Source organism: Ciona robusta, chromosome 14, assembly GCF_009617815.1.
Source record: "Ciona robusta chromosome 14, ASM961781v2".
NCBI classification, from domain to species: Eukaryota; Metazoa; Chordata; class Ascidiacea; order Phlebobranchia; family Cionidae; genus Ciona; species Ciona robusta.
In genome coordinates this window covers 1,885,907-1,900,024 of record NC_143248.1, presented here as the reverse complement: position 1 = coordinate 1,900,024, position 14,118 = coordinate 1,885,907, and the positions used below count along the sequence as shown (strand labels likewise).

The 14,118-nt window shown below is 38.3% G+C and overlaps 1 protein-coding gene across 3 annotated transcripts in view; it reads left to right on the top strand.

The window, feature by feature from the left end:
* The window catches only part of LOC149724839 (protocadherin Fat 1-like), a 60,888-nt gene that overhangs the window by 13,900 nt on the left and 32,870 nt on the right, over positions 1–14,118 (top strand). For all 3 annotated transcript variants that reach the window (XM_089892303.1, XM_089892305.1, XM_089892304.1), the window contains exons 5-8: positions 7,941–8,008; positions 11,696–11,850; positions 12,263–12,413; positions 13,332–13,575. In XM_089892303.1, the coding sequence (XP_089748429.1) occupies positions 7,941–8,008; positions 11,696–11,850; positions 12,263–12,413; positions 13,332–13,575 (618 nt within the window). The remainder of the gene's footprint in view (positions 1–7,940; positions 8,009–11,695; positions 11,851–12,262; positions 12,414–13,331; positions 13,576–14,118) is intronic.

The window sequence follows — 14,118 nt, the reverse complement described above, 5'->3', positions numbered from 1 at the left end:
TGGGTTCGAACCCCCACGACGGTGATGCGCTAATACCTAATCGGGCTAATCCTATTGCTTAAAAAAAACGGCTGATTTAACACCCGTCTTTAATAATTGCCGGCGCTTGGAAGTTCTAAGACAGCTCACCCACGCCGGCTGTCTTCACCCTGCTGATAGCGATGAAAGTCAAGTTAAACCCACATTGCAATTGACGGGTGATTTTTCAACGGCCCGGTCACATTTTACCATTAAGACATTGCGCAGAACCGACCACACACATAGTTGTGGTATAATAATGTATTTACGTTCAACGCCGTTTAATGCACTTTTCTGGGTGGTAAAAAACCATCTAAGCCGCAACGTGTACTCAAAAAAACATCTGTACCATATCACTCAAAGTTCAGGATGTTATTGTACCGATTATGTACGGTTTATTCGTCAATGCCCAGAATAAGTACTCTGTCATTCAGTCTTATAACCAGCACTAATGTACTGAGACATACCAAACTTTGTAATTACTTCACTGTTATAAGACTGTCAAGTTATCCCGTGTAAATACTAAAACAACAAGCCAATGAAGTTCCCAATTAAACAGCGTTCGATCTGTTCTTTTATTGCGCCGACATTTCTTAGTAATTTTCGCACTCCAGATTCGGCAGTCGTTTGAAGTCTGTGCACTTAGTTCTTTTCGCAAGTTTCGATTTAAAAAGCTCGTAAACCTTTACAACGAGTAACACTTGTTTGTTCTGTCTTCTATTTGATCGTTTCAATCACACAGTTTTGTTTATGGCTTGTATAACTGCTTGGATTAATAGCTACATAAGAAGATTAATTATACTGCTGTTTAGTTTAACTTAAATTCAAAGTTTTGATGTCCTTTTAAATTGTAAATGTTTGTAAACATTTTATAGAAAAAATAATAATATCCAAATATCCTGATTTTGTTTTAAACTATTAACAACGGTTTATGTGAGAGTCACGAGGATATGGTTTTATAATTATTCGAAAGTTCTTTGTTTAATACTGAATGGAAAGAGAAAATAGAATGAAAAAGTGTCCCGACTTCCCCTACTCTACTACATTAATACTTTTGAGCAGCTATTAGGAAGTATTAGTATTGTATTAAAATACAAGGACTTTTTTAGTCTATATTATCATTTATAGCTCTAAATATTTCTGTGCAATTTAGTGACACGATTTAATTGTAGTTCCTGTAACCAAAGCGATCGGTATACATAGAAACCGAGACTTGCGACATATGTACTTGGCCTAAACGCGCCGTAGTTAAGTACAATTGTGTGCTGTGAGGGGACTTTGTTTATGAGTCTGTGACGTGAAAATCTAAGGTCTAAAATTCTGAATGAGAATCTGACCAAGCTAAGCACTCTTCATGTCTAAGCACCATCACAGTTGAAATGTACTAAAAACCAACATTATGTTCAATCAGTCAGACTCGACCTTATAGAATTTAACTAATCAATAACCTATGGTCTATATCGAGTTTTTCCAAGCATTTTAAGATATTTTATAAATTGCCAAAAATTTAAACTATTTTTAATCGTAAATGCATATAATCTAGATAAGTGGGTCATAATTACACCTAAGCACTCGCATATTATGCTATTACTGTATTACAGCATATGATAAACGAGCTACCCGCTTTATTGCAGTATCGTTAATATAAAAAGCGTATGATAACATCGGCCCACCCAAGTGCTAAGTTCTTGTGTACAAAGAGCCTTCATACAAGCTTAACAATGCCTATATTGAAGATAACGCTTCCGAGTGCATGTTTGCTAACATTAGATCAAAATCTCGACGTCCGTTCTTGATTACTTACCCTATTCTACGAAATAAATGGCGTATTGTCCATTTTGCGAGTCTGGGACAAGGGTGATGGTTAATCATTGCTAATGACGTGCTTATACCCGAGCACTGGTTGCTATTTAATCGATTGAGTATGTTAGTTTGCTTTTATTCACAACAAACTAACTGCCAAGGTTCGAAGACGAATACGTGGATATTTAGCCGCTTTTAACATCAAAGGTTTTATAGTAGGGTAAAATGGAACATGTTTTCCTCTTTTCTCGTCTCATTTGGTAGGAAAAAAACATATAAAGAATCACAAAACCGTAGCACCTCGACTCGTTGTTAAAAAAAGCGTTGTTTATTGTTCAAAACAAAATCAGGAAATATTGGATTTAGGTGTAACCATATTCTATTGAACCTCACAGTACTATACATACACTTCTTTAGTAATACCCTATACAGTCCCAGTAAAATCAGCAAAAATGCAAAAAAATAAACACAATTTTTAGACTGCCCAACGAGCATGAGCGGCAATTATTTGCACGATAGATTACAAGCACAAAGTGGAATAAGCAAACATTACCTACGGCACCTATATTTCGCTAGATTTGCTTATCAAGTATTGTATTTACGTAGATAGATAACCTGGCTTTTTGGCAAACAACAACTAGGTATCACCGTGTTGTAATACCCTTCCGAAATTCCTTGAAATGTTGTGAAATCTTGCTGAAGAGCATACTTTACTAGAGTTTAGGGTCAATTAAAATGAAGGCATTGCAAATAAGTCGCAATCGATAAATTCTAAATGTAATGAGAATGGATAATGCTTTAATGTGCATATGAATATATTATTAGGGTGCTCAAGATGGGACACATTTTCGGTTCATTTTCTCGTCCCATTTGGTAGTAAACAAAGAACATTCAAAAAATTATAAAACTGTATCCTCACGATTCTCATAGGACATAGACTATTGTTAATTGTGTAAAACACAATCAGGATATTTGAGTGTTAAGGTGTACCATCTTATCCCAAAGTACTCTACTTAATAAGAATTCATGACGTTAAATTCTATTGCCTGCTAACGAGGAAACGTTCATATTGATAGTCATACCGTAATATACTGAGAAAAAGCTCGGAAATTAAAACGTGCGAGTCCTGAGTTCTAGCTTGGAGTTAAGAGAATCGCTACAGGACCGGAACTCACGATTTTAAAACCCGGAAGTCTAAAATAAATCAGAGATTTAATTCGATAAGAACAGGAGTTGCTTTATGTGTATTCTGTATTGTGATTTGGTTGGGTAAATCTGTATGTAAAATGGCCTATTATAATGGCTATGGAAAATAAACACGTGTTCACCTAATCCAATAACACGTTAGATAATTTGTAAAGTAAATTACAAAACTTTTCGTAGATTTAATTTAATGCGATACATTGAATCCGCTGTTAGGATTGCTGCAGCTTACCCAGTCGTGCAGAACTGTTGAGGTGTCATCTCTGCCAGCTGTGTTTTCCAAGATTCCCGTTTTGTTTTGTTAATTCGAGCTGTTGTGTCCTAACGCCTGTTATACCTTTTACGACGAGAGTCTCGCGGCGCCGGAACCCAGAACTAGAAAGTCGCCCCTTACTGCTTTAACCCGTCTTTGTTCACTACCGGACCGGGTCGGCTGCCAGTCCACGCTTTTGTGCGTCGTCCCAAACACCCTTTCTATACCACAAAGAGTCACCCAGCAAAAGCTGTGATCAGAAATCGAACAATGGCTGCTGAATCACAGCGCCAGAAAATACCCGTATAACCAGATCAAATTTATCATGCCGCTTTATTAGTTTTGATGTGGCTGCCATGAATGGACAACTGGACTATGGTCAGTACAGACTATACGCTTGGGATTCACTGCCCAGTCAGCGTGTCTGTGAGAGTTTGGTTTCTGTTGTCTTAATTTGTGCGAAGCTAGGGACTTCTCACCAGCGCTTTTGTTTTGAAATTCAGAAAAACAAGCTCCCGGATTAGGCTTCCTACCAAAACCGACAGTATAAACCCAACCGTGTTGTGATATAGCTCAGGTTTCCCGCAGAATAAAATCTCGCGACGAACGAAAAGCAAACACAGCAAAATAACACCTCGCCGTGCCCGCTTACTCTCAACTAAACAAACTTTGCTTTTGCCGCCGAATTTGACGTCATCATTCATTATGATGTCACAAGCGCATGCCTCCCCGCCGTTTTATAATTTACCAAGAACCAATTTTAAAGCTTTTTCAAACAAGCTAGCAAATTGGACAAAACTGCCAGTTATTACAGACACAGCCTCGAACCCAATTTAAAGAAAATTGGTCAAACCAATTCGCTACTTTCGTCTATTTCCGAGTGTTTGTTGTTTCTGCGATTTACAGTTCAGCCGGTACAGTTTAAGTTTGCGCCTTGCCACCGTACTCCTACCGGGTTAAGTGGATACGTCCTGCCAGTGGCAAGGTATAACCACATAATGGTTTTTGAGCTCACCAGGACACACCGTGTGTTACAAATGTATAATACACCTAAATTGGTAAATGGTATATTCTATCTGCAATTTTCATAAGAGTAACGTACCGGTTTTATTTATTTAGAAAATACCGACTCTTTTGGCAAAATAATTTCTGTGCCAATTTTGGCCCGTTGGTATTGGATTAGCCATTCGCTGTAAAATTCCATGTAGTACAATTCATAAACCGTACATGACTCACAATACCCAAGTAAAATTGAATGTAATTGGCCAGACTTTGACGCTGAAATATCTCCAGGCAATTTGATTGAATAATATGTACATAACAGCCTATTACATGGATCGTTGCCTGTCGTTTATCCATTTACAGGTGTTAAAAACAAAAAAATGTCTTTGTGTATTTTTTAACTTGGTGTTTTGGTGCACATTTGAAAATTATTTTTCGTTTTGTACATCAGTATTTTTCGTTTTGTACATACGTTGAAAATGGCCGTAAACGTATGAATAGTTTGTGGCAACTGGTTAAAAACGTGACAGCCAAGTATCCTTTTGCTATATAGCTATTTCCCCCCAAACAGTATTCGGGAAACGGTATATGGAAGCCATTTATGCCAGACAGGTCTTCACTGTAATGATTTTGAAAGGGGATCTCGGTGGGCGTATCTAAGTGATATGAAAGTGGCCACAGGAAACAGCTTTCAGACTTAACAGCCCGTCTCGCGCCGCTGACTTCTTGGAAGCGTTCTGTATTTATTCTAATGGGCGTAACATTGCGACAATGCAAAATCGGTAGCTTTCTAGGGTTTTGGGTGAGGCCTCTGGAAAACGCGCGTTCTGGCCAAGTGAGCAGGCTAATTCGATACAATGAGAGTTCGTTTCTCTTTTGAAAGTGAAGCGAGTAAATCATATATTACATTGTTATGAAAGGACCTTATTAAATGTTGCCTTTACACTAACATGTCATCGGCCTTTGTGGTGGCTGTGACGTCACAATAGCCATCGTGACACGCACTGACCTAGGTATCCAGTTGACTCCGATTCGATACAAAGATTCTGTACGCCTTCAAAACAATAGCGGAACTGTATGCGTTATCACTTATCAAAGCTGTGTTAAACTGGGTATTGCCTCCGCGGCGCTCACAGTGGGATAGCGTATTATCCTAAAGCCAGAGCAGACTTGTTGTCTGGCAAAAAGCGCCTGTCAGAATCGATTTTGTGCATGATAACCCCAGGGCCGGTTTTGACTATCTAACATCTTGTCATAACAGGATACTTTTGTCGGAAACTTGTTTAACGAAAAGGGTCGAACGAAATTGGACGATATTTATGTATTGTTGTACACCTTACAACAAATTCTAATTAACGGACTGTACGCCCGACTGCTGCTTGCTAGTAATTCAGGCGAACCAGCTGATTTTGTTTTGACAGCCGTTTCGCCTAATTTCGTCGAAACGGTACCTTCCCAGTCAAAAAGAAAATTTTAAACATGAGTTACCAGTCGAATGCTTCATAACTCGATTACTAAAAGTCCATTTGGCTTAGCTGTAGCCGTTTACCTGGCCAGACTCTGAAAACGAACGGCAATTTCGGTAATCCAATTTGACTGGTTTACAAAAATACGATTTATCCAAAGCCTATTGTTTCGGCGTAATTGGCCACGAATGGTCGGTCGTGCCGTTGGCAAGGCACTTTGAAAACGAGACCGCTACTTTGCGTTAATGGCCTTGGAAGAGCTGTAGCGTAGCAACGGGAGATTAGAAATATGACGTCTGTGAAATTCCAGAACTTCGCTTTGGAATTCCAATTTGAAACTTATGGTGTATAGGACTGTAGGTAATTTTACTGACGTCTTTTAAACAATTAATTTAACCAAACGGAGTCGAAAGTTAAAGACTGTAATCGAACCTGTTGTTGTTCCATGTGGTAGTGTTGGGGAAGATGGGACACCTTTTTATTTTTTTTGTTTTATTTAGTAGCAAACAACAAATATTTAAAAAATTATAAAACCGTATTAATTCTCTGTTCTTAAATGTGTAGAACACGATCAGTATATTATGTGGTAAATGTGTCCCATCTTACCCCACATTACTATATCGAAAAATGTCAATGATAAAACACGCATACACCGAATCGCTGTATAGCATTAAAATAGATCAAATGTGTGTTATTAAAACTGCTAAAATGTGAACGTGTATGCTACTGCATCCTATTACGAGACGAAAGCACGCGCGGGATTCTTGGTTTTGAAATGAGTATTTTAGCTTCTTTTATGTGGTGGGTTTAAGAATCTGTTGAAAAGATACTGAAAGCGTCCCGGAAAAGTGGCTACTAGCATTTCAACGCCTTTCCCCGGTGGGGCCAGATAGATATCTGAAGTATTCGGCTCGTGGAAGGTTCATTACGTCATGCGTATAGCCTGTTTGAAGTAAAACAGCTTTGAAATCTATATTTAGTAACTTGTGGTATATTTAAGTCGTTATTCGAGACAAAACGCGTGTTTTCGAGAGTGTTTAATTTGTAAAGACACTCGAGAAATAAGATTGTGGACGAGTTACTAATATAATTTTAGGTTTTTTGTAAATTTTATACAATTATTGGAATTTGTGTTATACAGTTGTTTTGTACAGCTTTTAATTTGATGCTATATGTTAAAACTAGGCCAATTCGATTCGTGGTGAAATCACACAAATGGGGTTATCTTATAACCTCAATTTAATTATGTTCGTTGGCAAACTGTACGTCTACCATTGAGATAAACTGAAGTGTACTGTACACAGATCAGTAGCTCGTTATCGGGCCAGTCCAGCGACCGTAAAATGGTCCATATACATAGGCATAAGTGTCCACAAACCGCCGCAGTAATTTGCTATCGAATAACAAAGAACAGTATGCACAGCGTCAGCGGTACTGTCGTATAGTTAGTACAGCCTCGCTTACAGTAAACCTGGTACTGCTACCCACTGGCGTAGGAACAGTTAACTCGTTGTGATTTTGTTTGGGCAATGCGCTCTACCGGGCAGTATCAGCGTCTGCATCTGGTGCTAATTTCGTTTCCAGCAGACGCACTGGCCGGCAATGGCTCGCTTATCTGGTCATCTTTTTGCTTCTGAAAGGCGCTGACAGAGCCGAAAATCGGCCCATTAGTTACCGTGACATTGGCTGCAAAAAAATCCCTTATGTTTTGTCGGTGTTGGACTTTTGTTTTAGGATTTTTAAAATTACGTACCGCGAAACCCTTACTAATTGACAATTATTTATTAAAAGCAAAAACCTTGTAAAAATGCAAATATAAGTTATGGAAAAAGGGTCTTGCGGCAAATAAATTCGAAAAATCTAAACACAAAATAATGCATGCAAAATTGTGCAGGTCAAAAGATGGGACTTTAAAATTTTAATCTCAATTCAATTTTCCTTATAAATACGATTAATATTTGATGTCCAAAAAGTGTTGGTAGAAAAAAGTATTTAAAAATAGTGTTAAATCAGTTATAAATGTATGGCTTTAGTTAAAGTCGTATTTCATACATTAAAAATTTATGGCATGGATTTACATTCATTATAAAACCTTATTAAAACCTATACCCTATGGACAGCACATTGCGTAGTAATTTAAGATATCGTATGGTGCATACACAATCTGCATTATCTTAACAGTATTATTTCTACAGGAATTATAACAACTAAAAAAAGAAAGCTGGACCGAGAACGAATTTCAGCACAAGACATGAGATTTGAGGTATGACACATAGGATATTAAAACTACATTTGTTCACAACGTTTTCAGCTTCAACCGAACACTTAATGTGTTGGTATGAATTGCCCATAGCTAAGCTAAAAGACCCATTGCCAAATTCTACTTATCGTCGCCATTATATACAATTTTCTTCAATTTCCAGCTAGTATTTCCAGCGCCGATCACGAAAATCGAGCCAGTGAATCTAGCTAGATGCTAACGTAATTGCCCGTTATTCTTCGTAAGTTACGAGTTTCAATAGCCCGCCTAAAACCATTGCCGACGTAGCTATTATTTTAGCAACGCGCACTGCGAGTTTGTCAATTATCGGATTTAGCGACAACTAAAATAACCAAAGCAATTCAAACTTAATAAAACCGTTCGTGCCGCGTATTGTTCTGTAGGGGGTCGGGAAACAAACCTAGCAGTTAAAGGCTACAGTTTAAATCCACTCTAAGCCTATGTCCTTGATATTTTTCGTAAAAATCCATGTCATTTTCGTCGGAAAATTAAGTGACTCAGAAGCTGTACTGTTCTAGGTAGTTATTTGTAGCACGTGTGGGGTAATGTAATAGTGGCAAAAATGGCGGCCGTACAGTTGTGGAATTTCAAACAACAGCCCGAGTTTTCCAGCAGAAAGCATTCGTCACAGGTCTGAATACCCCGCTGTGGGATCCGTTTCGCGTCTTAAAATGCACGCGGGACACTGAGACCCACTAGCAGTTGAATATAGGCCTTAATCCGACGAAGTTCGAGGCTTATTGTACTCGCGAGACCTGGAGAAAGCTTGCGGTCGAGCGCGACCCGGGGTATGAGACCTTCCTTTATGAGGAAGAATCGCGACTATTGGCTTAAAGCTTAGAAGGAATTTTATCCAGGCTCATTGGCCCGCGTCTATCAAAACAACCGACTTGTCTTATGCTTACACATACTGCTGGCATGGTTGGCCAAGACCTTTTGTAAAGCTCTGTGTTATATACAGCCCTAGTTTTGTTGATGATCCATTCAATAAAGTAGTGATTGTAATAAAAACAAACCGTTGCGCTGGTTATTCGGTATTTTCTTAGCCGTTTGACATATACCTCACTCTGTCAAAATGCACTTTATGAAATCGTCAACAAAACATGGTAACGTCAACACATTAACCATACACAAAACGAAAATTAGATCAGTTTGGCGCTAATGGACTCTAAAAGTTTTGTTTTGAGTATTTCTGTGACCGCTGTACATAAAGTTATACCGCAGTTTGGTGACCTACTTTAGCAAGTGAAAATAAACAAAATGCGCTGCCTTTGTTCCCAAACATGGCCGGATTTTCTAGCTGATGCGTTTTGTTGCTTTCTCTTTTTTGTTTAAGGTACAAACAACTTTAAGTGAGTTACCCAACACAGCGACTAAATGAACAGTAAACACGTTTACGCGTGGCTGTTAGAGCCTGTACTGTCGGCGACTCGACTGATTTTCAAGCACTCTTATGAGACATGAGCGTTTCTGGTCCAACAAGCACAACTTTGTTTGTTTTGTCGTCCTTATTTACAACAACGGATTTAGAAATCGACAAATTTGCACCAATTTGGGAAATAGCACCATCCACGAATCTCTAGTAGGCCAAGCAACAACTAAAGATTGCCTTTGAAAAATAGCCACGTTTTCATCGGAAAATGACAAAAATACCATTTTATTTTAATAAATTAGCATTGTTAACATGATTTTTATTCGCAGATACCGAAATACGTAAAAAAGTTTGTCTTTTGGTCTAGTTAACGACACCAAAATTAAAAGTATTGCCGTAACAAGACCCTATATTTGTTCCTGTCCATAATCCACGTTTTATAAACGAAAATACCTTCACGCACCCCTCATATAACTTGTCCGCAATTGCCTAATCCATCATTTTTTTAGCGCGTTCAAATTCTACCTTGGCGTTAATGGATTACCACCCATACCGGTACGGCTAACCCCGTGTATTCTTCCACGCGCCAAAAGTCGACAATACATTCGCACCCATCATAGTTGCAAAAACCTAATGGGATCTTTTGTCGTACCAATCGTAATCGGGGCGGAATCGTGACTTTGCGACCGAAAACGCCACCCACTACGGACAAAGGCGTCAAATACACCGGTTCCGGTCTCGCGGACCGCGCTAAAAATACAAACATTTATCACACGTAGCATGGCAGGCTGTTATAACGCGGCGTCGGCGACTCACTCCACTTAGAAGATTAGAACTGTCAAATTTTATCCTCACGTCGCAGTCTGGCTTAGCAACACCATAACGCCAGTACACATCGCGTGCAGACAGCCAACGTTAGTTTACAAAACCCTAAATCCGACTATTTATCTTAAAATCCATTGAAAATACAAAGCATTAAATATGTTGTTTCCGCAGATCCATCACAATAAGCTTACAATGGGCGTTTATATAATGCTTATGACCTTATGTGTTATATTTCAATATACGAGTAAATAATATAATATAGTAGGGTGGGTGAGATAGGGCACCTTTCATTCTATTCCCTAGTCCCATTTGGTAGCAAGCGAAAAAAAAAGAATTATGAAACGATATCCTCACGACTCCTATTTTTCCTGCAATTTAATGTGCGCAGTTTGATCTTGAAGAATATTTGGGCCAAAATTTACTTAATATATATTCTACCCTTAAAGAATCTAACTTCAGTTGAATAGAATATAATATTAAAACGAATTTTAAAGACACCAAAGCCTATACTAATCATACGGGGCATTAAGTCACAATACATGGACATATTTCTGGCTTTTCAGAAATAAGACTGTTGTCGTATTTGACGTCTGTTCATTATTCTAGTCGAGCCAATAATAATAATCCATATTGAAAAGGATTCGAAACGACAGCTGACAAAAGTTATTTTGAGTTCATTTTACGCTGGATAGACGCTGAATAGACCTGTACGAATTGTTAAATTGCCGTGTATTGCACTGTACCTTGCGGGCGTACATGTTCTTTCTTTTATAAGCTTGATAAGCCGTATTTTACAAAAAAGGTTCGGCAATTGCTGTCTAAGTGCAGATTCTGGGTCTTAACGCGCCAATACTTTTGCTTGCTGCAAATTAACCATAACAATTGGACGGGATATGTATTGTATTCCAGTTCTGTGATTTTGGCGAAATGTCTGGAATGTTGTTTCTCGGTAAATTCGCCATTGACGATTGATTTGGATCCTGGATTTTTAATTAAGCCGTGTCCTGTCTATTCCGGTTTAAACCAGCGTGGAGAAACCTAGCAACGCACCGACGAGTTTGTGTCGGATTTTCCCCGCGTTTTAGCTGACGCCTGCCAACTTTTTTATGGCGCATATTTATGCACATTGCTTATTAATTCATGCTCTGAAATATTTGACCGATGGCTGACACCAAATACCCGGGAATTTTCAAAGGAAAGTCGTGTTTGAGTTTGTTTTACGGCAATAATAGCCATGTTTGTAGGTCAATAAAAACTCTTTAACACAATACGGCGTAAGCTAATGGTTATTTGCCTATCCTGGTTACTGGCAGTTCGCAAATGTAATGCGTCTTTACTTACTAGGCCAAAAATGATCCGGAATTCACTTTTAAGCTGCCGGCAATGGTCTTAAAACTCAAATCCTTTTCATACTTCCAAAAAATAACTCTTCCGTTTTGTGGCTTTAACTTTTTTTGTTTTTTTCTTTTTAGGTTCTGATCTCGGACGGCGGTGAACCTCCTTTATCGTCCTTTGCAAAAGTAGTTGTGGAACTAATAGACGAAAATGACAACCCGCCAAAGTTTAGAAATATTGAATCCTTGCTTCAAATACCTGCACGCAATCGAACCCGAATGCCCGTTGAAGTGTAAGTCATGTTATACAAAAAAATCTACCTGAATTTAATATTTCCTAATTGTGTTTTTAACAATTACCCACGTTTTTGTACATTTTTTATTTACTATTAAATGGGACTAGAAAAGAGAATGAAAACATGTCTCGTCTTACCCCACCCTACTACACATTAAAACCATGTATACACACGTCGATATGACCACCAAATTATATCTTTTAATACAAAAAAGCAGACATTTTTGAGGTTCACAAATTTAATTTTCAGCAATTTCTGCCTAGCAACTTGTCATAAAATAATTTATTGCACATGGGAGTAAATTTATAAACCAGGCCTTTATGATGTGTTTGTACACCCCTTGCCTACTGGTTGCCTGTTATAATAATCTGTTATAATATATCCGGAACTAAGTTTTACAATTACTTAGAGCACGGGTGGTCGCCTATGATAAAGACGAAGGAAGAAACGCCCAAATCAAGTATAAGATAAACGGAAACAGTCGATTTAAAATCAATCCAAACAATGGAGTGATCACCACGCAGCAAGGTTTTAAAGAAGGAACCAGAAGTGTAATTAAGGTCGGTTTACTTCATTATTTTGACATATAGTAGGGTGGGGGAGACTGGACACCTTTAGCACATAATAGCTTGACTGTGTTTTAAACAATTAATAACGGTATGTGCGGGTCGTGAGGATACGGTTTTATAATTGTTTGATTGTTCTTTCTGGGGGCGACCAAATGGGGCGAGAAAATAGATTAAAAGTTGTCTTATCTTCCCCCACCCTACTATGACCATAAAGTAGTTTGGTGTAACAATTAACAACGCTCTTTTAGAGTCGAGAAAAACGGTTTTATATTTCTGTCAATATTCTTTGCCTATACTACTAAACGAAGGTAAAAAAATGAAACGTTCCATCTTACATGAACCTACTTAGCGTGTTACATTAAGCTCATGCAATGTAATGACATTTATTATACACCAGCCACACACGAATAAGTGTTGTATATATTATTAGCATTGGCATTGCACTGTCGTGTTATAAATATGTTTTATATTACCAACGCTTGTTTTTGACTTGTGGGTCTTCGTTTTCGACCAAATAAGCCGTGTAGATTTCATATAAGCCAGAATTGTATGATGCATAGATACAGAATACGAAATAGGACCTTCCACTTTTACCAAAGGCTCTTCACATTTAGATATACTGCATATTCAAAAAATACATAAACACCCTTTTATATTCTATATGGGTGATTTCTTTGTCGAGACCACACGGGATTTAACCCAGTCATAAACATATACACCATTGTATATTAATAACTAAATATTTATAACGTACAATAACTTCAACACAAGAATAAATCAACAATTTTATATTCATAGTAAACTTCAATGGTGTTTCCCATAGGGTAAGAACAAGTAATTTCAAAGGATGCCATTGACTTTTAAAACCAGAATTTACAAGCAGTTTCCTTGATCTTAAATTTCATTTAGGTCGTCGCAACTGATAACGGAAACCCAGCTCGCCATTCGAAACATAAACGAGTTGATATACACTGGACGGGACAGCCTTTAAATTCACTGCTTCCTCCAAAAATCGCTCCCAACTCAGTGGCTGATGTACTGATATTCGAGACTGTGGAAAGACAGTTCCGCGGAAGTCAAGAGCAGACTAAACTGGTTACACTGGTCAAAGCTACGGATGAGGACTCGGACGAAATACGCTTCATGATCATGGGTAGGTCAAATCTAGTTTAAACTGGTTCTGACCGGTTTCCTATGTTATTTGTATGCCTTAGAGATCTGGTAGGGCATTTGATCCAAGCCTAACATGTTATTAATTGCGCTGTCGTATCGGCGCGACTAGATTAGTATTGACAATGTTTATGCTTGTCATTTCTAAGCACATAAATACTGAGTAACTTTAGCCTCCCAATGGGCGGACTCTATCTACTTTGTATTTCCGATTACGAGACATAATTGCAACTGTCGTCTGTCGGTGATAAACTATATATAGACGCCATGTGCGGCAACGGTAGGTCTCATACCAGCATTGGGAGAGCCTGAGAACCCAAGACGTTTTGGCGGCGGTACTTCGATTGGATATTCCTCGTTATCGCATACCTCTATATCCTGTTAGCTGTCAGATTACCAAGTAATACTCATTCGAGTATGGTGTAAAAGATTTCCTTGAAACGAGCCTGTTTACGGGCATTTTTCGCTTACCGCTTTTATTAAAGTTTCAAATTGAACAAAATTACTTCACAAGAGAAGGCAGATA